Source organism: Callithrix jacchus, chromosome 9 (genome assembly GCF_049354715.1).
Source record: "Callithrix jacchus isolate 240 chromosome 9, calJac240_pri, whole genome shotgun sequence".
Classification (NCBI taxonomy): Eukaryota; Metazoa; Chordata; class Mammalia; order Primates; family Cebidae; genus Callithrix; species Callithrix jacchus.
Window position 1 is genome coordinate 104,376,777 of NC_133510.1, and position 26,445 is coordinate 104,403,221.

General features: G+C 38.4%; 1 protein-coding gene across 1 annotated transcript in view; it reads left to right on the top strand.

The window, feature by feature from the left end:
* The window catches only part of UTP20 (UTP20 small subunit processome component), a 111,120-nt gene that overhangs the window by 734 nt on the left and 83,941 nt on the right, over window positions 1-26,445 (top strand). The window contains exons 2-17 of the mRNA XM_002752906.7: window positions 263-343; window positions 4,699-4,765; window positions 4,880-5,012; window positions 5,445-5,633; window positions 8,070-8,151; window positions 9,237-9,374; window positions 9,826-9,981; window positions 10,511-10,657; window positions 10,738-10,872; window positions 11,896-11,973; window positions 14,124-14,302; window positions 19,624-19,776; window positions 19,915-20,003; window positions 22,183-22,288; window positions 25,433-25,583; window positions 26,207-26,269. Coding sequence (XP_002752952.3) covers window positions 263-343; window positions 4,699-4,765; window positions 4,880-5,012; window positions 5,445-5,633; window positions 8,070-8,151; window positions 9,237-9,374; window positions 9,826-9,981; window positions 10,511-10,657; window positions 10,738-10,872; window positions 11,896-11,973; window positions 14,124-14,302; window positions 19,624-19,776; window positions 19,915-20,003; window positions 22,183-22,288; window positions 25,433-25,583; window positions 26,207-26,269 — 1,947 coding nt within the window. The remainder of the gene's footprint in view (window positions 1-262; window positions 344-4,698; window positions 4,766-4,879; window positions 5,013-5,444; window positions 5,634-8,069; window positions 8,152-9,236; window positions 9,375-9,825; window positions 9,982-10,510; window positions 10,658-10,737; window positions 10,873-11,895; window positions 11,974-14,123; window positions 14,303-19,623; window positions 19,777-19,914; window positions 20,004-22,182; window positions 22,289-25,432; window positions 25,584-26,206; window positions 26,270-26,445) is intronic.

A 26,445-nucleotide genomic window follows, 5' to 3' on the forward strand; every position in this document is an offset into this window, starting at 1 on the left:
GACTAATTGCCAGCGTTTACCTAGGCTCACGAGCCTGGCATTGGAAATTTTATTTGAAATGACATAGCTGAGAGAAATTATGCAAACATATAGAAGTATTCATCATCTCTGAATAGTGATGCAGTACATGCTTACAGCCCTATGTTTTTCCACTTGCCCTTTGTGATTCATTAGTGATGCCTGCATACAGCATTCAAATAGGTATTCAAGATCTGATAAATATTAAATTGATGATGTACCTTAAATATGCTTTTCCTTCCAGTTTCTTACATTTGCTGAACGACTGGGGAATGTGAATATTGATATTATTCACCGGATTGATAGAACCGCAAGCTATGAGGAGGTAAGATAATGTGATACTAGCCAATTTTAAAGTGTTGATAGTCGTTTTAGTTTTTCCTGTTAGTAGAAGTGAATTGTTGCTCAGGCTATTTCCCTTTGGACATAAAATGCATTAGACCTGTGCCATCTCATATGGTGGCCACACATGGCAAATTGTGTTTAAAGTAAATAGAAGGCCGGGCAAGGTGGCTCACGGCTGTTATCCCAGCACTTTGGGAGGCCGAAGTGGGTGGCCAGGAGTTTGAGACCAGCCTGGTCAACATGGTGAAACCCCGTCTCTACTAAAAATGCAAAAATTAGCTGGCCGTGGTGGCGGGTGCCTGTAATCCCAGCTACTCAGAAGGCTGAGGTAGGAGAATCCCTTGAATCTGGGAGGTGGAGGTTGTGGTGAGCCGAGATCACGCCATTGCAATTCAGCCTGAGACTCTGTCTCAAAAAAAAAAAAAAAGTAAATTAAAAATTTGAGTGCTCAAATATGGCTTGTTGCTACCATATTTAATAAATAAAGAATTGGAGCATTTTCATCTTTACGGAAAGTTTTGTTGGGTGAAGCTCTATTAGAAAACTGACTTGACTTTCAACTGGCTTTTGTGATTCTAGCCTCTCCTTTTCCCATATGCATTCCAAGCACTGCTGCAGATCCATATTCCCAAAGCTATAATTTTAAAATGATTTTGAGCAAGTCCTTTTCCTGGGGCTTAATTTTCTCCTTTATAAAAATGAAGGGGCTAGACTACATAGTATTTTCCAGTTCTAACCATACTCTGACTCTGTCATCCCTTTATGCAGAAATCTTTTTCTGCATCATCCTAGCCTTTTAAGGTCCTGTGTAACATGCCTTTACCTTGGAGATCCAATCTTAGTTCTTACTATTCTTCGCTTGACTATAATCAGACTCCACTCACTGTGTCTTTGAATGCATTATCTCCACCGTGGAAATTCACTGTTAAATGATGTTGTATAGGTGAGCACATGATGCTCTGGGAACTCCTAGTAAAGGGAGCCTAACCTACATTCTTTAAGGGTGTCAAAAAGGGTGACCTAGATGAGGTGACACCTGAATTAAATCTTGTTTATATAGGTTTAGTGTGGTAAAGAGGACAGGAAAGCCATGCTGAGGGAGAAGCCTATATAAAGGAAGAGAAGCTAGAGAATGCATATCACATTCAAGAAACTGCAAAGCAGTCCAATGTGGTTATAGGTGTATATAGGGTGTTTTTTTTGTATCCATGGTGACTGGGATAGGGCAAGGGGGCAGCTGGTAACATAAAGCTGGAGAGGTATGCAAGGATCATAAAGGGCTTTTATGTCAAGCTAAGTTGGGATTTTATCCTGAAGCTATGGGGACTTAGAGTTCTAGGACTGTAAGCAGGGGAATGAATGACATGATCAGGTGTAAGTTTTCTATTTCTCTGGCTTTAGCGTGGAGAAAAGAGCAGGACTGCAGTCCTGTATCATGTCATTATTCCTCTGCTAGCCTTTTAAGGTCCTGCATAACATGCCTTTAACTTGGAGATCCAATCTCAGTTGTCCAGTTCTGAGGATCTGACTGTCATCTAAGTAAAAAATGATTATTTATGGTAGCGGCAGTCAAGGTATAGAAAAGAGGATTCCAGAAATACTGAGGAAGTAGAATTGAGTGGATAGGACTTGAGACCTACTGGATTTGTATCAAGGAAGAGAATGAGGTTAAGGCTGAATGATTGAGGATGTTACTCATCAAGATATATTTATAGGTAAAGGAGGACAAGGTAAGATAATTAGTTCCATTTGGAGCTTGTGTTTGAAATACCTGTGGCCATCCAAATGATAGTATCCAAAAGATGTTTGAATATATGGATCTGGAGTATAGGTGACTTCAGAGGTGAAATTACAGATTTGGCATTTAGAATATGGTTAATAGGTTAAGCCACAGTAGAGGTTGAAGGTATCAAGGGTAGAATGTTAAGGTGGCAGAGAAGACAGCCTGGATTTAGAATCGTGGAGGATGGTCCAGAATGGCTTCAGTCACATGTCTAGCAGTTGGCTGTGGCTTGTTGATCTTGGTTATCTTCGTGGCCTCTCATTTCCTGATAAGCTAGACTAGGCTTCTTTTTGTGGTGGCAGAATCTTTTCAGTAGAGTGAAAACAGAAGCTATCAAGGCCTCATAACGTTTTGCTTTGGTCATCATGGGGTCATTGCATGTTATTAGTCAAAGCAAGTCAGGAGACCAGACCAGATTCAAAGGGTGAGGAAATAGGTGAAAGGAGCTCCAGAGTTACATTGTGAAAGGACAAGACATGGTCTCTGACACATAGCTGACATGTGCCATTCCTGTGCTAGACTAGAAATGTGTTCCGCTTTAAGTTTTAAACTGTGTTGCATATTTTCCTTTTGCCTTAAAGGACACTAAAACAAAAAAAAATTTAATATTTTTGCTTTTGAAAAATAGAGATAGGATCTCGTGTTGTTGCCTAGGCTAGTCTCAAACTCCTGGGCTCAAGTGCTCTTCTTGCTTCAGCCTCCCACTGTTGGGATTATAGGCATGAGCCATCATCCCCAGCCTAAAACAAAATTTAATGGGAGGCTCTTTCTTTTCTGCCTTTTTTTTGTTGTTGAATTTTTAGTTTTTAATTTTTGTGGTTACATAGTATCTATTCTGCCTAACTATTGATTTTAAAGATTTCCAAAGAACAATTTAAGGATTTTATTTTATTTTTTTTGAGATTGTAGATTTGGCATGCTGTTTGCGTGAGTGCTTATGTGTTTATTCTCTCTTTATAAACACACATATTTGTATTTACTTTTATTTTTATTTCAACTTTTCTTTAGATACAGGGGGTACATGTGCAGGTTTGTTAAATGAGAATATTGTGTGATGCTGAGGTTTGGAGTATGGATCTTGTCACCCAGGTAGTGAGCACAGTACCCAACAGGTAGTTTTTTTTTAACCCATCCCCACTTCCTCCACCCTCTAGTAATCCACAGTGTCTGTTGCTGTTATATTTATGTCTATGTGTGCTCAATATTTAGCTCCCACTTATAAGTGAATACATGCAGTATTTGGTTTTCTGTTCCTATGTTAATCTGCTTAGTATTATCGTCTCCAGCTGTATCCATGTTGCTGCAAAGGACATGTTTTCATTGTTTTTTATGGCATATACTATCCATGTACTGTACTTTCTTTATCCAATCTACTGTTGATGGGCACCTGGGCCAATCCATGTCTTCACTATTGTGGATAGTGCAGGGATGAACATATGAGTACATGAATCTTTTTGGTAGAATAATTGATTTTTTGGAGGGGTATGCATTTATTTATACATATACATACATGCACAAACATACTGGAGGGGTATGCATTTATTTATACATATACATACATGCACAAACATACTGGAGGGGTATGCATTTATTTATACATATACATACATGCACAAACATACATGTATATATACATGTATGATAATAATTTATTGGCTTCACCTTTCAAAGTAAAAGTAATTTATACCATGTTAACAAGTTAAGTAACATAGTGGTAAACTGAGGAAAAGCCCATTATCTCATTCCTCCCATGCCTAATTCCCAAGAAAGCCGACACTGACAGTTCAGTCCAGTTGTATTTTTCCATATTGTCCTCTCATGTTCGTGTGTACAAACATTTGTAGAGGGTTTTTTTGTTTTGTTTTGTTTTTTAAGACAAATTGGTTGCTACCATACCCCTTCACTGCATAACTTGCATTTTATCTTTTTGGGGACATGTCATCAGTGTGGTTCTAGTTCAATGGAGATATAATTCTTTTTATTAGCGACGTAATATGCCTTAGTATATATAGACCACAAGGTATTCCAACCATTTTCCTATTGTTGGACATTTTATGCTGTATAATGTTTCCCCACAGTAGTTAAGCTGAGTAAATATCTCTTACTTACATGCTTGCAAACTTTATAAGAAATACCTGGGTCAACGAGCATAACTGTTTTGAATTTTAATAAGAATGCCACATGACCTCCTCATAAGTTGTAGTAATTCATATTTCTAAAAGCAGAAAGAAGGAATTGTAAAGAACTAACACAACCTTTGCCTAAAATTGTAAAAAAAAAAAATGGAAAATAATTTTCTCTTAGTGGACAGTATATATAGACTCCAGAAAATTATTTGCTTCAACCAAATCAACAAAACGTTTTATAAGTTATCTATTGATAACTTCTGATTACTTTTTAAGTGTGTTAATTAATGGCCTGTTTTAAAAAACTAAAGGAAATTTTTAAACTCTTCAGTATCAGTGTCTTAAAATATTAATATATCATTCTATTTACTTTGATCATTGCTTTCTTAGAGTTATCTGATTAATGGAGTGCTTTCATCTTGACAGGAGGTTGAAACCTACTTTTTTGAGGGTCTGCTGAAATGGAGAGAATTAAACCTCACGGAACACTTTGGTATTTTCTATTTTGTTTCTATTTTATTCACCCGTAGTTTGCACTTTATATGTTCCATATAGCTGAATAGTGGTGTGATTGGAAAGAACATATTTTTTTTTTTCTCCCACTCAGGGAAATTTTACAAAGAAGTTATTGACAAATGCCAGTCATTCAATCAGTTGGTCTATCATCAAAACGAGGTAGTTCAGAGTTTGAAGACTCACCTGCAAGTTAAGAACAGTTTTGCCTATCAACCTCTTTTGGAGTAAGTAGCATCTTGAGAGAAAGCTCATAACTATATTTGTCTGAATTTTAAGAAAGACCGTGTTTCAAAGCTACATATGCCTCAGCTCAGGTGTTCATAATTTGGATTTTCCTTTTCTGTTAGGAATGGGTGCATTACCATAAAGCAGAATCTTGGCGGTATAATTTTGCATTTGTTACATACTCCTTAAATAATCCTATTTTTCTTTGACACTATAGAAACAGTTGGCTACAAGTTGTGATGGAATGTAACTGCCTGCCTGGTTTCTTTGCTGAGCTCTTAAGATTTAAAGAATTATATATATTTTCAGACTTGACTTAGAAGTATTTTTATTTAATTAATTCTATGATCATAGGCCACTTACTATCATTAAGTAGATTTGCAGCCTTTTAACAAAATCAGCATAATCAGTTGCTTCTTTTTTTAATCCAGTTTGGTTGTACAGTTGGCACGAGATCTGCAGACGGACTTCTACCCACACTTCCCAGAGTTTTTTTTGACTATCACCTCAATCCTGGAGACTCAGGACACAGAGTTGTTAGAATGGGCTTTCACCTCATTGTCATATCTTTACAAGTACCTGTGGAGACTGATGGTGAAGGACATGTCCCGTATATACAGGTGACCCCTTTCTCTCTCTAGTATGTTTTTTTAATTGCCAGCTTCTTTTTTCCTGGATTCTTTCTGACTCCAAACCACTTTGTCAGCTCAGTGCCTGATTATGTCCATGTACAAAGTTGATTCTCCAGCCACAGTGCTCCATAGTCTAGGCTGCCAGTCTAAGTTGCCATGACCATCTGTCTCCTCTCCAGCTACTGAAAGTTAACCCGCCCATGAAGGCCTGACTTGGGCTCCGCAGCCTCCACAAACAGGCATGTTCACCAGAAGTATTAATAAAACTTTGTACTCTCTATCCTCTTGGCATTTTTAACCATTTATATCCCAAAACTTTTGCTGGACTTGTTTAGTTATAATGTATTGCTGTCCTCTCTACACCCATAAACATGTGAACAGGTTTAAGGGAGGTTTAAGACAGGTTAAGAGCGCTGTTTTAAACATTGGCATTTCCCCAGCCACTGGTAAGCTGAAAGAGACACTCAGTATTTGTGAGTAAATGTGGACAAGGAAAGGGAATGAATTTCATAGTAGTAGCCTTTTATTTAAAGTAAGGCAAAGATTGTCTGTTATCTGCTTAAGTCTGGGATTTGATGAGATTTTCCACTTGGTCTTCTGATGGTTTCTATGTTCTGTCATTGCCACAGGAATGTTTAATATCAATCATAATCCCCTTTATGCCCCAGTAAATGGTGTGTGTGTGTGGTGTGGGACAGTTGTCTTTGTTTTATGCACCCCTTTCACCCAGTTCACCCTTCTCTTTTAGGAACTTTGAATGAAGAAAGATAAATCTTTTCCAGCTTTTACTAGTTCCTTATGAAGCTTTTGGTAAAATATGTTAGAAACCAATATTATTTCATTAAATAACCAACAAGGTCTTCAGGGAATAGTTGACTTAGTTTTATGACTTCCACTGTCAAAAAGCTGCCACTTTTATGTCTCCTAAGTCAGGCTCTCCAGTTCTAAATTTATTTGTTTTCAGTATGACAACTTCAGCAGCCTGGCTACTTTCATTTGAGTATTAGTGAAAGTGAGCTCAACACTTTACAGTTAAAGAAACTCCTCTTACCTGTACATTAATTCATGTGTTCAGTAAATAGGTATTGAGTATCTGCCATACTCCAGGCCCTGTTTGGTTGCCCATTTTCTATCATTAGTACTGACATTCTTCCTATCGCTGAATTTTGGCATATCAGAGGCATCTTTGACCCAGTTGTCTTCAGAGGTCTCCAAATCCTCTTGATTCTGCCATTTGTGCATTCGCTCAGTGAATATTTACTGGACACTTGACACATACTGACTATGTTAGGCACTTGAGATACAGTCACAGATAAAAATCCCCTCTTCTCGCAAAGTTTACATTTTAGCAGGAAGAAAACATCTTGGGCACATGCCCAGCAAGAAGTCGTGGGTGGCCGAACAGCCTCTGTAAGGGTGAGAGTAGCTAAGTGATGTCAGAGAAGCAGTAATAAGGGGTCAGATTGTCATGGGCCCTGTGGACCACTGTTAAGGTCTTCAGCTTCATTGCAGGGATTCCTGAATGTCTCTTGGGTTCATCCCTTGCCATTTCCCTCTCCTAGTCTCTTTCATGCGTGTTACCCAAGGTTGTATGACTTGAGCGGCTTTCTAATTGAAATACCAGACTCTTCTTTCCTCCTTTATTTTATCTTGTATATTGCTGCCAAGTTAATCTTTCTGAAAATAGTCATTTCTCATTCAGCCAACATTTATTAGCACCTGCTATCAGCAAGGAACTATTAGGTACTGGGGTTATGGCAAAAATAGGAGAGATATATTCGATACGCTTCTATCATTAGGGAGACCAAATTTAACAATGTGATTATATATAAGTTAAGTATTTAGTTATAGCTGCGTGGCTGCTTGACCTTGAGAAGGTTGCTTATGCTTTCTGTCTCACTTTCATTATCTGTGGGATGGGAGTTATAATAGTACCCATCCCATAGAGTTATTGTGCTGATTAAATGGAGTAACACAGAGTAAGTGGTTACATTAGATGTGAGCTAGACCTGCCTACCTGAGCAGCTTTATCCACAGCTGCCCTCCTCTGCTAGATCATCTTTCCTCTTTTAGATGGACCAGCCTCCTTGTCTCATGACCATGATCATTTCCAGCTGCCTCATCTTTGCTCTCGCTTTTATACTAATAATATGGACTGCAGTCCCCACCTAACTGTCATTTAGAGCTCATTACAAGGTTCAACTTGTTGGCAAAACTAGTACCCCCAGTCCTAGGACTCTTAATGTCTGTGGTCTTCAAGTCTTCTTTTCAACATGTGGGTGTCTCCATAGATGAATGAGATTTTAAATTTGTTTGATGCCTGCTGTGTATCCTTGCATACCTAGCACATTGTTGCCCATATTGTTGACATGTATGTATTTATTAACATATGATTAATTAAATATATCTTTTTTTCATGTATAGCATGTACAGCACACTCCTGGCTCATAAAAAACTACATATAAGAAATTTTGCTGCTGAAAGTTTTACTTTTTTGATGAGAAAGGTTAGTCTGATCTTTTATGTGTTTGCTGCTAGTTAATCGTCAAGAATCTGATGAATAGGCCGGATGTGGTGGCTCATGGCTATAATCCCAACACTTTGGGAGGCTGAGGTGGGCAGATCACCTGAGGTCAGGAGTTCAAGACCAGTCTGACCAAAATGGCAAAACCCCGTCTCTACTAAAAATACAAAAATTAGCCAGGCGTGGTGGCATGCACCTGTACTCCAGCCCTGAAGGCTGAGACATGAGAATTGCTTGAGTCTAGGAGATGGAAGTTGCAGTAAGCTGAGATCACACCACTGTACTTTAGCCTGTGCGACAGAGCGAGACTCCATGTCTCTCTCTCACTCACACACACACACACACACACAATAATAATAATTGATGAATAGAAGTAGATATCTTTTTAAAGTGTTGTTGTTATGTACTAATTTTATGTATCTATCTTTCTATATACTTAACAGAAACCTGTTACTATTTTGAATTTATCTCACAGTAAGCTTTATTTGTTGCTCATAAATTGATATGATCTAATTTGGGCCACTGTTGTTATTTAGATTAGTGGTAGCTTTCAGTGTGTATATATCAAAAGTATTTTCTGATTCAGGTCAGTAAATACATGAACTGTGACATTAATAAGAATTTTTCTAATAGTTTCCTGGAAGTAACTGGTAGCACAGTGTCATTTGTGTTTGTATAAAATGTTGATAGTAAATTTTAGAGGGTTTTTGTAATGAAACAAAAACACTGATATTAAATTTCTTTTATTTCATAAAATACAAATATTTTACTGTATACAATACAAAATACCAGTTTATTTACTTGAAAAGATAAAATGTTGACTTCTATAGTTTTTTTTATAGTACATACATTTCTATATAATACCAATGAATTCACTCTTTTATGTGACATTCCAAGTGAGGATACACTGTTATAGTAGTTTGAAATCATTACAAATATCTGACCCTTTCACCATTTTTTTCCTAAGTATATTTAAATAAGAATATGTAGAAGAGCAAATAAGAGTTCTTCATTTGGATATGTTTATGTTTGTGAATATAATTTTCCCTTTCTACTTTTCATTTTAGGTCTCGGATAAAAATGCACTTTTCAATTTAATGTTTCTTGATCTTGATAAACATCCAGAAAAAGTCGAAGGCGTTGGGCAGTTGCTCTTTGAAATGTGCAAAGGAGTTAGAAATATGTTTCATTCCTGTGCAGGCCAGGTACACAAGGGGTGGGGTGCTTAAAGTTTGTGTGGATGGATTAAACAGAAAGTGGAAAAGAATGAGGCAAATGATATGGAGAGAGGACAGCCTAGTGGATAGAAAGTGCTAGATGGGGAGCATTGGGCATTCATTAAAAATGCTTATCCAATGTAGGCCTTGGACAGTGAGATATTACTTACAGAGTCATTGTTGTCTTCATCTGAGATGCTAGGGGATAAGATAAATTGATTAATGTGCAAGAGTAGGTCGGGAGGGAACAGTTGTAATGATAAAATTCCCATCCTAGTTCAGAAGTTCCTTTTGGGAATTAACCATCAAAGTTGTCATATCCTTGACTTATTCCAGACCTGATTTTTAAGGTAGCTAATGTAATCAGAGTGGTGACTCTCAGAGCAGTGCTTGAAAATAAGAGTTTATATATTAATGTTAATCACTTGTATTCCCACAGGCAGTGAAGCTAATTTTGCGAAAGCTAGGACCTGTCACTGAAACCGAAACTCAACTACCTTGGATTTTAATTGGAGAAACACTCAAAAATATGGTCAAATCCACTGTATCCTACATCTCCAAGGAACATTTTGGTACATTTTTTGAATGTTTGCAAGTGAGTTCTAATTTTTAAGGATGGGATTTTGATAAGGTGTCTAAGAATTTACTGTTGCTGCTCTTAGTTTTTGCAAAGCACTCCTAGAAGTTGCATTTTATAAGTGTTTTATTTGTGCCTCTATACACAAATTAAAACTTTCCTTCCCTCCACCCCCTGTGCAATTTTTTTATTTGATATGGCATCTTAAGATGCAGTAGAAAGGTCTGCCTATTTGAGTCTTGACTCTTCCACTGACTGCTAGTGTGACTTTGAAAATTACTTGAAATCTCAATTCCTCAGTCTCTTCATCTAATACATGGGTGTAATAATATTCTCACCCTCTGGGTTGCTGTGAGGATGCTGAGTGAATACTTGTAAAGAACTTAGAACAAGGCACTCAGTCATGTTAGCTGTTACCATTAGTGACTCCTGGTAAATGTATCTTTTTCTTCCAAAGCAAAAGAATGTCACACAGTTTTTATTACTGGATTAACAGTTAGGTTTGATATTTTATAGTTTTTCTCCCTGTCAAATTCTTTGTTTGCAGGAATCGCTATTGGACCTACATACAAAAGTAACAAAAACTAACAGTTGTGAAAGTTATGAACAGATTAAAAGGTTGTTGGAAACATACCTTATACTTGTAAAACATGGAAGTGGAACAAAGGTAACCACACCTGCTGATGTCTGTAAGGTGAGTTCCCAACTTAATATGCGTGAGAGTCTGTTTTTGGAAAGCTGATTGCTGAGGATGCGTTGTTTTTTCTTTTTCAGGTTTTATCTCAAACACTGCAAGTAACTAGTCTCTCCACGTCTTGCTGGGAGACCCTCTTGGATGTAATTTCTGCTTTGATCCTAGGTGAAAATGTTTCCTTGCCAGAGACCCTCATCAAAGAAACCATAGAAAAAGTAATTTACTTCAACAAATATTAATTGAGCAGTGAATAACAGGTTTAGCACTGAGTAAACCTTCTGAGTGATAGAGTGAAGTGTGGCAAAGGCTCTGCCCTCAAGGAATTTACAGTCCTGTTAAGGAGATGGGAATTGCATGCATTAATGTAAATTAGCAAAATAAAGTGTGATAAAAGCTACATTTTTTTATAGCAAATAAGCAAAATAAAGTGTGGCAAAAATGAAATCTTTGCATATTCTGCAAATATGTAGCGCTTACTGTGTGCTGGGTATGAGCTGCGTATTCAGGATGAACACTGATGCCTGTAGGTTTTGACAATTGTTGGAGAAATAGAACCTGGAACCGAGTAGTCTAGTGAATGTGTCTAGTGGGGATTTGTTGAATTATAACTATTAATTCTGTCTGGGGTTGAGGAACAGAGAAAACTTCTCAAAGGACTTGTATTTGGGATAGTCCTTGAAGGTTGAAAAGCAGTCTGCCTGTCAGAAGTGGGGTTAAAAACACTAGGAGAGGGAACAGAAAGACATGTTCATAAATGTGGTAGTCTAGGCACATGGGCACATGAGGGAGTGTCCTATGATATCAGCAAAACTCTGCTTGGCTTTGAAAAGTCAGGTTGGGTTTTGTCTTGCAGATAGTGGAGGACCCTGAAAGAATTCCAAGCAGGGATATGATTGGATGAGATAGTGAATTTGGAAGTGGGAGTGAAAATAGGTAAGGTCAGCTAAGTTCTTTCTAGCTTAATGGAGTACAGCAGTACCCCTTGAGGGAAGATATACAGTCATACTGTCTGCCCTTTCATAATTCACTGTAGCTGGCCAAGAGTTGACAAGCCTTCAGGCAGAGCTCTCTGTATTCAGCAGAAGCTTTTTGTGGAAGCACCTTTGGAGATGGCTGGGCATTTGGACAGAGCACTGAGTGAAATGTGCCTGCCATTCCCTTCTATAGCTCCTTGCTAGGGGAATAGGGAAGGTAATCTCTGTGTACTTACATTAATATTTTTTTACCTTGGTCCACAGATATTTGAGAGCAAATTTGAAAAACACTTAATTTTCAGTTTTTCTGAAGTAATGTTTGCTATGAAGCAGTTTGAGCAGGTAAGCAAGATACCAAGTTCAGAGTATTTTTAAAAACCTGTCACAAAAAAATGATCAAATTTGAAATTGTGTTTTTTCTTTTTTTTTGAGAGGAACAGGATAAGTGCTTGATGTTTTAGCCAATATGTTTTTAAAATAAGTTATATTCAATTCTAGATTCCTTTTTTTAAAAATAATCCTTTAGATAGTTACAGAACCATGTGGTAAAACTGAAAAAACAATTTAAGAAATTTTCTGTGAATTTGAAGCATAGAAAATAGTTTGTGAAACAATTTGCAGTGGCAGAAGTTTGCAAATTGATTTCATTGCTCCAAAATAGGTAACTGAGTGAGGTAGATATAGTTCTCATCTAATCCTGAATTTATTTTATTCCTTTCCCTTTTCCCCATCAAATAGTTGAGCTTCCTCCTTACTAGTAACCTTACAGTATACTTCATGGAAGTTTATCTCTGTATCTGTCCTCTCAATATTTCTTCCTTTTAGCCTTTAATAATATATATTCTCATTTGCCTAAAAAGAACACTTTTGCACGTGTCCTAGTTCTGTGTCTTTCTGCTCCATAAAGACGCTTTAGCTCATTCTCTTTCTTTTAGCAACTGGCTTTTTCCTTTCTCCCGTTTCCTTTGTTTGTTTGTTTTAAATTAATCTATTTTTACCTGAATACTACATATTTGTATGTAGTTTAGGAAGTCAAACCAGGCTAAATGGCAGTCATTTTTTTCTATTCCCATCTTATTAGCAGCCATCACATTTAATGATTTGTAGCTATTTTCTCTTGTATTTACTTTACGCTTTTAAATCATCTGAATGTACTGCTTTACTTGGTTTGCTAGTTTTAGTTTTCATGTGTAGACTTCCTCCCATGGTAGATGGATTTTAGTTCTTTTATATCTCTTGTGCTCCCAATAGAATTATATCACAAATTTAGCATTGAGTAAACCTTCTGAGGGTTTACCTTCTTGATTCTTAATGTATAAAGAATACTATGAAAAAAAAAGAATACGGTTGAATCCATATTCTCCACATACTTTTTTTTTTTTTTGAGACAGTGTTTCGCTCGTTACCCAGGCTGGAGTGCAATGGTGCGATCTCAGCTCACCGCAACCTCCACCTCCTGGGTTCAGGCAATTCTTCTGCCTCAGCCTCCTTAGTAACTGGGATTACAGGCACGTGCCACCATGCCCAGCTAATTTTTTGCATTTTTAGTAGAGACGGGATTTCACCATGTTGACCAGGATGGTCTTGATCTCTTGACCTCGTGATCCACCCTTCTCGGCCTCCCAAAGTGCTGGAATTACAGGCGTGAGCCACCGTACCCGGCCTAGCCACCACGCCCGGCCTCACCACATACTTATATAAAGAAGGAGTATTTTATGATTACATATCCTTTCTGTATACCTTCTCATTTTTCTTTTTTCTTTGTTGAGACGGAGTCTTGCTCTGTTGCCCAGGCTGGGGTGCATTGGTGCAATCTCTGCTCACTGCAACATCCACCTACTGTGTTCAAGTGATTCTCCTGCTTCAGGCTTCTGGGTAGCTGGGATTACAGTCGTGTGCCACCATGCCTGGCTAATTTTTGTATTTTTAGTAGATACAGGGTTTCACCATGTTGGCCAGGCTGATCTCAAACTCCTGACCTCAGGTGATCCTCCTGCCTCAGCCTCCCAAAGTGCTGGGATTACAGGCATGAGCCACCGCACCCAGCCTCATTTTTTTTAGAGTTTATAATTGCCTCATTCTTTAAAAACTGGAAATTGTTTTCTTTGAATAGCTGGCCAATGAGTCTGTCTTCCAGCAGCGTTGTAAATGTCCTTCACATGACAAAACTGTCAGATAATTTAGCAGCTCAGTTTTTCTTTTCTTCTTTCTTGGAGACATTCCTCCTGGAGCAAGTCCAGTCTAAATGCATTGCTTTTCCTCACACTGCATTATTAGTAGGCAGGCTATAGAATTCTAGATTCTAAGTCATCCCTCCTCAGTTTTTAAGACATGGCTGTAGTCTTTAGCTTCCATTGTTCCTAGGTAGAGGTCTAATGCCATTGTGATTCCTGATCCTTTGTTTTTGGTCTAGTTTTTTGAATTGTTAGAACCTTCTCATTATTATAGCTGTTAATAAGTGTGATTTTTAAATTTCCTTTTCTTAAATTTAGCTTTTTCTACCAAGCTTTCTCTCATATATTGTGAATTGCTTCTTAATTGATGACACTGTAGTCAAAGACGAAGCTCTGGCCATTCTTGCCAAGCTCATTCTGAACAAAGCAGCACCTCCCACTGCTGGCTCCATGGCAATTGAAAAGTACCCTCTGGTCTTCTCACCGCAGATGGTGGGGTAAGTTCTACGTTTTTATTCCTGTAATGATGATAAGATTACCCGTTTAAATATATCAAGAATACTGTAAAGAAATGAAGATCTATATGTAACTGGAAAGATGTCCATGATAAATTATGTGAAGAAAGCAAGTTGTAGAGCTACACACGTAGTATGTATGGTGTGATCTCATTTTGCAAGGGGAAGCAAAAAGTGTGTATGAACATAGAAAAACATGGAAGGATACACAAACCTGTTAACTTTGTTTACCTCAGAAGGATGGTAAGGGAAAGAAAGAGGTGACTACTAATTTTTTTAACCATTTATTTTAAAATTATTGTAGATTCACGTGCAGTTGCAAGAAGTAGTACAGAGAGGTTTCCTATACTCTTCGCTCAATTTTTCCCATTAGTGCATCTGGCATAAACATATTGCAGTATCACAACTGTAGAATTGACATTGGTGCAATCCACCAATCTTAATCAGATTTCATCAGTTGTATGTGCACTCATCTGAGTGTGTATACATAGATGGATATATAGCTGTATGCAGTTTTATCACGTGTTGATTATAGCCACCACCGGAGTGAATATACGGAACTGTTCCCTCACCATGAGTATTCCTCATGCTACCTTTTAATAACCACACTCCTCCTTCCTCTCTCTGTTTTATCCATCCCTAGCCCCTGGCACCCACTAATCTGTTGTTTGTATAATTTTGTCAGTTCAAGAATATTATGTAAGTGGAATTATACAGTATACCATTTGAGATTGCTTTTTTTACTCCACATAATTCCCTTGAGACTCATCCAAGTTGTGTTGATCAGTAATCCATTCCTTTCAATTGCTGAGTACTGTAGCATTCTTTGGTTTGGATATAGCATAGTTTGTTAAAAATTCACTTGTTGAAGGACATTTTAGGTCATTTCCAGTTTGGGGCTATTATGAATAAAGCTATTATGAATATTCATGCTTTCATTTCTCTGAGATAATTGCCCCAAAATGAAATCGTTGGGTTCTATAAGTACGTGTGAAGTTTTGTGAGAAGTGCCAAACAGTTTTTCAGAGGGACTGTGCATTTTACATTCCTGCCACCCATACATGAGTGATCGAGTTTCTCTGCATTCTCACCAGCTGTTGGTATTTATCACGGTTTTCTATTTTTGCCAGTCTGATCGGGATATAGTAGTTTCTCACTGTAGTTTTAATTTGAATTTCCCCAATGGCTAATGATATCGAAGCATCTTTTCATGTGCTTATTTGCCATCTCTGTATCTTCTATAGTGAAACATCTATCCATTCATCTCTGGCCTATTTTCTAATTGGCGTGTTTCTTTATTGTTCAGTTTAGATACAAATCCTTTTGTCAGATATGTGATTTAGCAATATCTTCTCCTTTTCTGGTAGCTTGCTTTATTCCTTAAATTTTTGTTGTAGAGCAAAGTTTTAAATTTCCATGACGTTCAATTTATTAAACTTTTCTTTCATACATAATGCTCTGGTGTCAAGTCTAAGAACTCTGCCTAGTCTTGGATCCCAAAGATTTTCCCCTATTGTTTTTTTGTAAAAGTTTTGTCATTTTATGTTTTACGTTTAAGTTCATGATCCATTTTGAGTTCATTTTTCTTGAACTCCTGACTTCATGATCCACCCGCCTTAGCCTCCCACAGTGCTGGGATTACAGGGGTGAGCCACCACGCCTGGCCTTGAGTTCATTTTTGTGTAAAGTTTTGAGGTCAGATTAAGTTTTCTTTTTTACCTAGAGATGTCCAGTTGCTCTGGCAATATTTGCTAAAAATGCTATTTTTTCTTGTTGAACTGCTTTTAGCACTTCTGTCAAAAATCAGTTGGGTGTATATGTGTGGGTCTACTTCTGAGTCTCTATTTTGTTCCATTGATCTGTGTGTCTGTTCTCTTTCAATACCACACTGTCTTATTACTATTGATGTAAAAGAAATCTTGAATTCTTTAAATAAAAGTCCTCTTGGTTTATTCTTTTTTAAATTTGTTTTAGCTATTCCTGGTCCTTTTCCTTTCTCTATAAATTTTAGAATGAGCTTGTCAATATCTGCAAAAAAAAAAAAATCTTGCTGAGATTTTGTTAGGAATTGCATTAAACCTATTGACCAATTTGGGGAGAATTGACGTCTCCCCAAGGATGCACAAAACGGTTAACTTTGTTTATTTCAGGAGGATGGTAAGAAGAGAAAAATAAGTGACTATTCATTTTAAAATTATATACCTTTGTATTGTTTCAGTTGTTAAGTGTCCTGGATTACTTTCTTAATTTCATTCAAAATGGCATATCCTTTAGAAGTTAAAAACAAAGCTATTTGCGTACATGAGAAGATTCATCTTATTTCTCAAATAGTTAAGTGGGTATGCGTCTAGAAATTGTGGCTTAGAAAACAAGTTCCCTTGTCATTCCTTGGTTTTTATGCTCAGTCTTATTTCTCTTGGAGTAGTTAGACCTGTTGTTGCGTTTGTGGTTTTCTTTGAGGCGGAATTGATGGACATTCCTTGAGTTTGTGCTGAGTACTCGACTTTGAAGCATCCCTGGAGGTGGGACATCCTTGGTAATGTCCCACAGTCACACAGCAGAGCTAGCTTTTGAATTTGATCAGCTCGAGATCCTGGAGGAACCTATTTTCTTTTTCAGAGTTTTTATTTGTTACTGTTATTCTTTTGAGACCAGGTCTTGCTCTGTTGCCCAGGCTGGATTGCATGGCACAATCATGGCTCACTGCAACCTCGACCTCCAGGGCCCAAGCTATCCTCTCACCTGAGCCTCCCAGGTAGCTGGAACCGTAGCCATACATGGTTCCTTGCCCTGCTAATTTTTAAATTTTTGTAGAGACAAGGTCTCACTATGTTACCCAGACTGTTATCAAACTCCTGAATTCAAGTGATCCTTTTACCTTGGCCTTGCACAGTGTTGGGGTTACAGGTTGAGCCACTGTGCCCAGCAAACTCATCTTCTTAACTCCTACTTATATCTTCTGTCGACCTCAAAGTTGCTTCTCTATTAAAATATGCCAACAGAATCTTGTTGGTTTTTAAATTTATTGAATTCTGATTCCTGAGGAGTGGATAGTGAGTAACTCCTATAGATAGAAATATTCCTTTGAAGGTTTTCTCTTGATTTGGCAACACCCAAGCTCATCTCCAGCAGGCAGATTTCCTTGCACATGCCAAAACTGGGTTCTGTGCAGGTGGGGTGAAGCTGCTTTGTTGTTTGGCTTCCATGAGGTGAAGCCAAGGGACTGACTGAGACTGGGTGTCAGACTTTCTTACCCCGTCATCTCAGCCATCTCAGTTCCTCCCAGAAAGGTGGTGTGTTAAAATAAATAAACAAATTTAGACATGCTAACTCGTGGCAAGTACCTCCACTTCTGTGTTTCTTTCTCTGCAGAAACACCCCTGTCATCGCCCACAGAGGTATGGTGTGTGTGAATGGTCACCTTTGTCCTGATTCCTTATATGAAGATTTTAAAATCATAGTTTGAGTGTTACTAGTAACATTCCATCCACCCAGCTCACCAGTTTGTTGTGAGAATAAATAAAGATAATAAATTTGAAAAGACTCTTTAGGAGATAAACTTACTGTCATTTGACAAATGACAATTTTTGAAAACTTATTTGACAAATGAAATAAGTTTTTGAAACTTATTTTTGAATTATTTGAAAGTTATTTTTGAGTGATTTTTTAAGTAATATTTTGAAACTTATTTTTGAGTAATTGACAAATGATGGTTTTTGAAAACTTATTGTCATTTGACAAATAGGGTATCAGGCACTAACGGCAATAAATGTGAAAAGACTCTTTAGGAGATAAACTTACTGTCGTGTGACATATTCTTACAGTGTAGCCACTGGACGCTGGGGTGCAACAAGGTATAAGAAAAAAGTTTCTTCTTTGGGGGAGAGGAATATGGTGGGGCAGGTAAGCAAATAAGCAAGATGACTTCAGATCGTGATAAAAGAAGACAAAGTGGTATCGAGAGGCATAGTGGATGGAGAGGGGTCACTACTACTTTACAGAGAGGGAACATTTGGTCCGATTTTAAGGTGAAAAGGATCCAGCCTTTCAAAGATCTGAGTGAGAGACTTTCCAGGCAAAAGGAAAAGAACTGCAGAGACTCTGGGACAGGAATAAGCTCAGCATGTTTGAAGTTCAGAAAGAAACCTCTCTGGGTAAAGAGCAAGGAGGAGAGTGAGATGAGAGGAGATGAAGGTAGGCGAGGGTCATATCACAGAGGGCCTTAGAGGATGATGTAAGGAGCATGGACTTCATTGGAGGAGCCATAGCAGGTAAAACGGGAGTGATGTGGCAACTGATGACTCACTTTTGTTTTTTAACGCATCTCAGTATTTTTTAAGATTTTTGCAGATTTTCAAGTCACTATTATTACTAAAAAGACTGTATATATATATGAAGATGTGGTGACTTTAAGGAATTGATAATTAAATTAATTTGATTATCTGTCATGGTTTCCAAACACTGAACATCCTGGTAAGAATGAAACAAAAGAGAATGTAGCTTTTTAGTGAATTTTTTTCTTTCTTTTTTTTTTCCTTCCTGACCCTACTTGACTGTTTTTTAGTGAATTTTAACGATAAAAAGGGCATAAGAATAAAAACCTGATATTCCACTTCTGTTGTATAACAAGCTAACCAAACAGGAATTGGAGGATAAATTGTAAAACAAATCATTTAACTTATATTTCTGTGATTTCTCTTTTGATTAGATTTCTGTCTTTCCAATGGGACTGAGGTATAGTACACTGGCAAAAATTAAAAAAAAAAAAAATGGCTGACAGGAATAGTGCCAGAGTCACAGATATTCAAAACAGAATGTCATTGAGCAACTGTATCAGATCAAAGCAGCAGGAGAAAATTACTTATATATCATAATCATTTTAGTGATATTTGTAAGCTTCATCACAGTAACTTTGCAACATAATCGTACATTTGGGGAAAGTAATAAAATTCATGTCAAAAAGGAAAGGGCTAATGGAGGAAGTCCATTCATTCCAGCGAATTGCCAATCAAAAACATGCCCAGCAGCACAAAATTGAGAAATAATGCTTAAAACCAGAAGAAGCTTGGTTTAAGTTATAAAGCAAATTTAAAAAGAAGTGAAAGGAAGTAGAGCCAGTGGAGTTGAAAAAGCCTCTCACTGAAAACTCAGTAAATGACTCAGATTTGTTTAGCTCAACCACCACCACCAATTCCTTCCCACTAGTGCTCCACAATGCTAAGAACCCAATTTTATTTGAGGCTTCAGAGGGCAAGAGCGATTACATTCTCTGTTATTTTAAACATGTTTTTTTAATCCTTCAGATCCTACGTCAAGCAGAAGACTCGATCCAAGGGAGGAAACAAACAGTTTCCAGTATTGGACTATCTTTTATCTATAATTCAGTTACCCCCAAATAAAGATACTACTTACCTTTCACAATCTTGGGCAGCCCTTGTGGTGTTACCTCATATTAGGTAAGAAAATAAGCTATTTAATTTTGAAAGAGATAACTTAACATGCTGATTAAAATATGTTTTGCCATTCCTTGCTGTTCTATGAAAAAAACCATTGAATGCCAGTTTGAACTTGCCCTCTCTCCCTTTCTTGGACAGACCTCTTGAGAAAGAGAAGGTGATACCACTCGTCACCTGCTTCATAGAGGCACTCTTCATGACTGTTGAAAAAGGGAACTTTGGGAAAGGTCAGTTACAATCATCATTTGTTCTCTTCTTTTCCGGCACACTCAAAGTAATTGTAAACACATGGGATATTAGAGAATAATACTTATATTGTGTTCTGGCTTAACCCCCTGGATGATAAATCCAGAAGAAATGAGGATACAATGGGCATGTCTCACTTGTACCACGCAATGTGGTGACTGGGTAATGGTGACTTGAGCATAAGGAAGGGGCCATATCAAAAGGATGCCATGGTTAGAAGACCATTTGTTTTTGAGCCCCATTCCAGGTCCTATTTCTCATCTCCCACATGTATCTGACCCCTACTATACAACTTATGCTCCAAGCAAATCCATTTGCTTACCCTGAGCAAGACACATTCTTTTGCAATTGTATGGCTGCCTTTGCCCACGTGTTTCCTCTGCATGGAGGCCTTTCTAGATCTTTGCCATTCAGTGAACTCTTACTTATCTTTCAAAACTCAGCTCAGGCACAACACCTCTAGGAAGGGCTTCAGGACTCCTCAGGCAGAATTAGACTGCCCTGCCCAAAACACCATTTCCTATTGGATAGTTATATGTCTCCCTCACTGGCCTGCAAACAGCAGTTTAAAAGCAAATATTTGATATTTTGTTTTATTCTAACGCAGAATTTTTTTTTAAATCACGTGTATATAGCAGGCATTCGTTCACTTAAATATTAATATTAACGTGCTACGTCCTGTGTTAGATATTAAGCAGGCATATTAGAGAATTAAAGTGGACTCACCACCTCTCAAGTGCTCGTAGCCATATGTGGCTAGTGGCTACCATACTGGATTGTGGCGACATATTAGGACGAGTACTTTTACCATTGTAGAAAGTTCTATTGGGGAGCACTGTTCTAGAGCCTAGAGCAGCAGGGGCTGGCAAAGTCTTTTTGTAAAGGACCAAATTAGTAAACGTTTTAGGTCTTGTGGGCCACATTCAGTCTTTGTGACACACATACATATATATATGTATTTTTTAGACAACTCCTGCAAAATGTAAAAAACATTTTTAGCTTGCAGCCCATATAGAAACAGGCCACCTACCAGATCTGACTTGTGGACCATAGTTTGGTGACCTCTGGAATAGAGACAAAATGGATACCATAGCTCAGGCCTGTAATCCCAGCACTTTGGGAGGCTGAGGTGGGAAGATCACTTGAGGCCAGGAGTTTAAGACCAGCCTGGGAAACATAGTGAGATCGCCGCTCTCTACTTAAAACACAAGGCTGGGTATGATGGCTCATGCCTGTAATCCCAAGACTTTGGGAGGCCAAAGTGGTGGATCACCTGAGGTCAGGAGTTTGAGACTAGCCTGGCCAACATGGTGAAACCCCATCTCTACTAAAAAGACAAAAATTAGCTGGGCATGGTGGCACACACCTGTAATCTCAGCTACTTAGGTGGCTCAGGCAAGAGAATCACTGGAACCAGGGAAGTGAAGGTTGCAGTGAGTTGAGATCACACCACTACACTCCAGCCTTAGTGATGGAGCAAGATTCTGTCTCAATAATAATAATAATAATAATAATAATATCATTAATTGAATGTATTATGGGTAGTAGCCATTGGATATGTGACTTCTTATAAACTTGAAAAATAAAATCAATGTAAGTTTTACACCAAGATACTTTCTTAGCTATTGATAAATCGAAGCCTGCACGCCTGAGAAGTCCTAGTTTTGATAACACCAGTGAATGGGACTGTTATACTTGGTCCTGATTTTGGTTAATGGAACATACATACATTTTTATTCTCAGCTGAAGCAATCCTCCCACCTCCACCTTCTGAGTAGCGGGGACTACGTGTGTGAACCACCACGCCCAGCTAATTTGTAATCTTTTAGAGATGAGGTCTTACTATGTGGCCCAGGCTCATTTTGAACTTCCGGCCTTAAGTGGTCCTCCCACCTCAGCCCCACAAAGTGCTGGGATTACAGGTATGAGCCACTGTGCCCAGCCTGTATTTTTCTCAAGAAAGGTAAAATATAGGACTTGGAAACTTCTCTTTTCTGTTTCTTTCTGTTATATTCGGATGTTTGACAGATCATTCTTTGGAAGGCAGAAATTCACTTTAAGAACTTCTAATAAGTAGCAAGTATTCGGTAAATAAGGTATTTGATAGCTATAATGTCAAATAAATAAGTAATGTGTTTTCTCCTGTTTTTCTGCCCTTAGGAAACTTATTTGTTCTTTGTCAAGCTGTAAATACTCTACTAAGTTTGGAAGAATCTTCTGAACTTCTTCATTTGGTTCCTGTGGAACGTGTGAAGAATTTAGTATTGTAAGTAAACATATCTTCCACCTGGCTTAGTAATGAATAAAATATAAAAGCCTCTATTTTTGTGAAATCTTGGACACAGTGAAAATCACTTTGATTTATTTTATACCTGAGTTGTATTCACGTGGTGAAATTTAAAATTGATATAGATTCTTCAGTTAAAATAAGTACATTTTTGACACAGTCTTTAAATACAGATTCATCTTTGTAAAGGATGTTTTATTGCGTGTGTTGATTGGTGTTGTAAAGTTTAAAGGGCTTGTAATGCTGATCATTCCCAACTGTAACATTAGGTGGTGTTGACCTTTCATGACTTCTTCAGTCGTTCCAGCATGCACATTCCCCCTCTTCTTTTTTTTTTTTGACTGAGTTTCGCTCTTGTTACCCAGGCTGGAGTGCAATGGCGCAATCTCGGCTCACCGCAACCTCCGCCTCCTGGGTTCAGGCAATTCTCCTGCCTCAGCCTCCTGAGTAGCTGGGATTACAGGCACGTGCCACCCGTTCCAGCATGCACATTCCCCCTCTTCTTGTTCCGCCTCAACTTGACATGATCAGCATTTCTGAAACAATCCTGTTTCTTTTTTTGTTAGTTTGGTTTCTTTGTTTGCTTTTTAAGTATAGTTAAGCCAGCCTTTAATTTTGATAGTAGCACAGAGCCATTTGCGGGGAGCTGACAGTGTGTCTTTTCTAAAAGTCAAGTCTTGCTGCTTTTTCTTCTGGAGTCTACTTCATTTTATTTCTAAGTGTTTTAAAGATTTATTCATTCACTTTATTCAGTAAGTAATAATTTGCTTTTCTCACGTACCGAACCCTATTCTAGGCGTTGTGAAACATAGGTGCGTAAAACAGACAAAATTCCCTGCCTTCATGTAACTGATGTTCCAGCCAGAAGAGGCACTAAACAGAATAAATAAGTAAACTATATAGGGTGTTAGGAAGTGCTAAGTGCTGTGAAGAAAAACAAAGCAGGGTGAGGGGATAGGGAGAGTCCAGAGGTAAGGGGGAAGCAGCAGTTTTAAATCGAGATGGCTTTACCAAGGCAGAGATACTTGAGCAGAAGCCAGAAAGCAATGAGGGAAGGAAACCATGAGGATACTTGTGGCCTGGGCTGCTCCCTGGGTTCAGACCTGGAAGTGACATGAGTGCCGACGCTCTGTAGAGGTGGTGGGTGCCTGGCCTGAGCAGCAAGGAGAGGTCATCGTGGCTGAGCAGAGCATGAGAGTGGGTGATAGGAGAAGAGGACATAGAGGTGGAGGCAGTAGACCTCCTTAGGTCACCGTAGGGCCTTTGCTTTTACTCTGAATGAAAGGGGAGGCCATGGGAGGATTTTTGGCAGTGGGGTGACTTTGACCTAAACAGAATTGCTGTGGCTGCTGTGTTGAGACGAGACTGTAGGGGAGTTAGGTCTCCTTTAATGCTATAATAATCCAGAATCTCTTTGCCTTTCTAAATGTGGGTGAAGTTGGCATTACTCCATAGTTAATTGCATTGGTTTAAATTAGCTTTCTTTAAAGAGGATTAGTTCTTTGACATCACCATATTTACCCTGTTACCTCATCTCCCTTTTTAAATCATTCTGTTTAAACTTGATTATCTCTCAAAAAGGGATAGTGAAGAAAAGGAAAAGGAAGGAATAGGAATCCCACCTTGTGGAGTTTAAGTTGGATAATGCATACAATAGTAGTAATAAACAATTGCATTGATTGTGTCCTTATATGCGCATTATGTGCATTGTTTAATTTAATCTTCACAACAACTCCATGATGTTCAGATACTGTTATCATTATGGATGGAGGGACTAAAGTTTCCAAAGCAAGCCCTGGTCTGAACTCCCAAAGAGTCTCCTTTCTTCCACGCTTGCTCTGCTGCTTCTAGGTGTAGGACAGATCATGCCACTCCTTTGCTCACCACCCTCTGGTACTGCACTTCTCAACTGGGAGCAACCCTGGAGTCTTTCTGACTGTCACAGTTGGGGGAAGAAAACCGTTACTAGCATCTGGTGGGTGGAGGCCAGGGATGCTGCTGAGCCACCTGCAGTGGGCAGTGCTGCCCTCCACCACAAGAGTTCTCTGGCTCAAAATGTCAGTAGTGCTGCTGTAGAGAAACCTTGCTCAAGAGGTATCCCATCTTACTCCATATAAAATCCAGTGTCCTCATCATGTTCCTTGGGGCTCTGTCTGAGCTAACCCCTGGCTACTTCTGACATCTCCAGGTACTCTTCATTAGCTCAGTTCCGGCTGAGCTGGTCTCCTTGATGTTCCCGCAGACAAGCACACCTCAGTCTGGGACTTGGCATTGCAGTTCCCTCTGCCTGGAATGCTTTTCTTTCAGATACCCTTTTAGCTCACTTTTTCACTTCCTTTGGTCTCTGCTTTTTAGGAGCACCGCTGTATCAAATGGTGCTTCTCTTCACCCCTACACCATGTCCCCACAATCCCCTGCACACCAGTCTTTATCAAGCCTTTTTCCCCTGGTTTACTCTTCCCCACGACACTCATCATTGTCATAATACTTACTTGTGGGCTACTTTTCCCTACTAGAATATAAGTTCCAGGAAGAGGAAGTTTGTCTTTTGTCAACTGCTGTATCTACAGTATCTAGAAAAGTCAATAGCACATAGTAGTACTCAGTGAACATTTGTTGCATAAGGATGGCATGGAGAGGTTAAACAACTTACCTGAGGTTACACTGCTGATGAGTGATGGGGCTAGATTCAGCCTTGGGCTGCCCTACCCAGAGCCTGTGTGTCAGACCACTCCTCTCTACTGCTTTCCTCATTAGCTTGATGCCTGGCACATGACAAACACTTAGTAAATATTACATATATACATGTGCATTTTTTTAAGAAAGACTCAATATATATTTAACCTGGCTGTCATTTACAACTATGTGGATTGAAGAGGCAACATTGGAGTCTAGCATATTCTACTCCCACCTCTGCCTGTAACCAGCTGGGTTTCCTTGCTCAGTCATTACTGCTAGGCCTCAGATTCTTCATCTTTGAAGTGAGCTAAATATCCACATGAGACTTTTGCCCATTATCTTTTACATTTTCTTCATCAGTGATAATGTTCCGTGGCTTATACTATAGTCTAGATACTCTGGCGCATATGATGCAGTTTGGGTCTAATAAACATCTCGTTGCAGAACGTTTCCTCAGGAGCCATCTGTGTTGCTGTTGGCTGATCTCTATTATCAGAGATTATCCTTGTGTGGCTGCAAAGGGCCACTTTCCCAGGAGGCTTTAATGGAATTATTTCCCAAGTTACAAGCAAACATTTCAACTGGTGTATCCAAGGTAATGGTGTTTTGTGGTAGCGTGTTCTTAGTCTCTCCTGTTTCTATATGGACTGTGGTGGTTTTCAGAGCATCTTAGTTAGAAAGTGTTGCTGTGGGATGATTTCTGTTTAAAGCAATTATTCTTAAATGTTGGCCTGAAAACTGATTGCAGTAGGATTAGTTAGAGAAATTAATAAAAATACAAATTCTGGGTCCCTACCCTCAAAGAGGGTAGGACTAGGATGGACTAGGACTAGGGTGGAACTGAAAAATCAACATAGTTTTTTTAAAGTCTTCCGCGTGGTTCTCCTGCTCATTTAGGTATGTGGAAATACCTGAATTGTACGTTACTTAAAAACAGAAATCACTAACTTTAATTGAATTGTCAACTTAATCAACTTTGCACTTGTTTACAGAAATGGTTATGTCATAGTTCAAAGAAACTGATAATTGGTTCATGTACTATTTGAATTAGGTGTTGCTTGGTGTTGAATATGAAATAAGGGCTAAAATAGGCTCATATTGCTCTGGTCAAATGGTATTTTTTTTTTAATTCTATAAAACTTAAATCTCGCTGACTGTGAATTAGATTCTTTTATGGTTAAACTTCGGAATTTGAAAGATGCCTTTTATTTTCTCCAGATTCGGCTTTTGACAGTAAGGATCCTAAACCATTTTGAGGTTCAGCTTCCAGAATCAATGGAGGTATTTTAACTGTATAAAAATACATAGTTTTACATATTGTAATTTCCAAAATGATACCTTTGCAGAAAATTAATATACTTTATATATCATATTATAAAATTGACTTTTTTTTTTTTGGTAATTTTTACTCCTTTCTACCAACAAAGTCACCACTGAAAATCCACTGTTAAATGGTA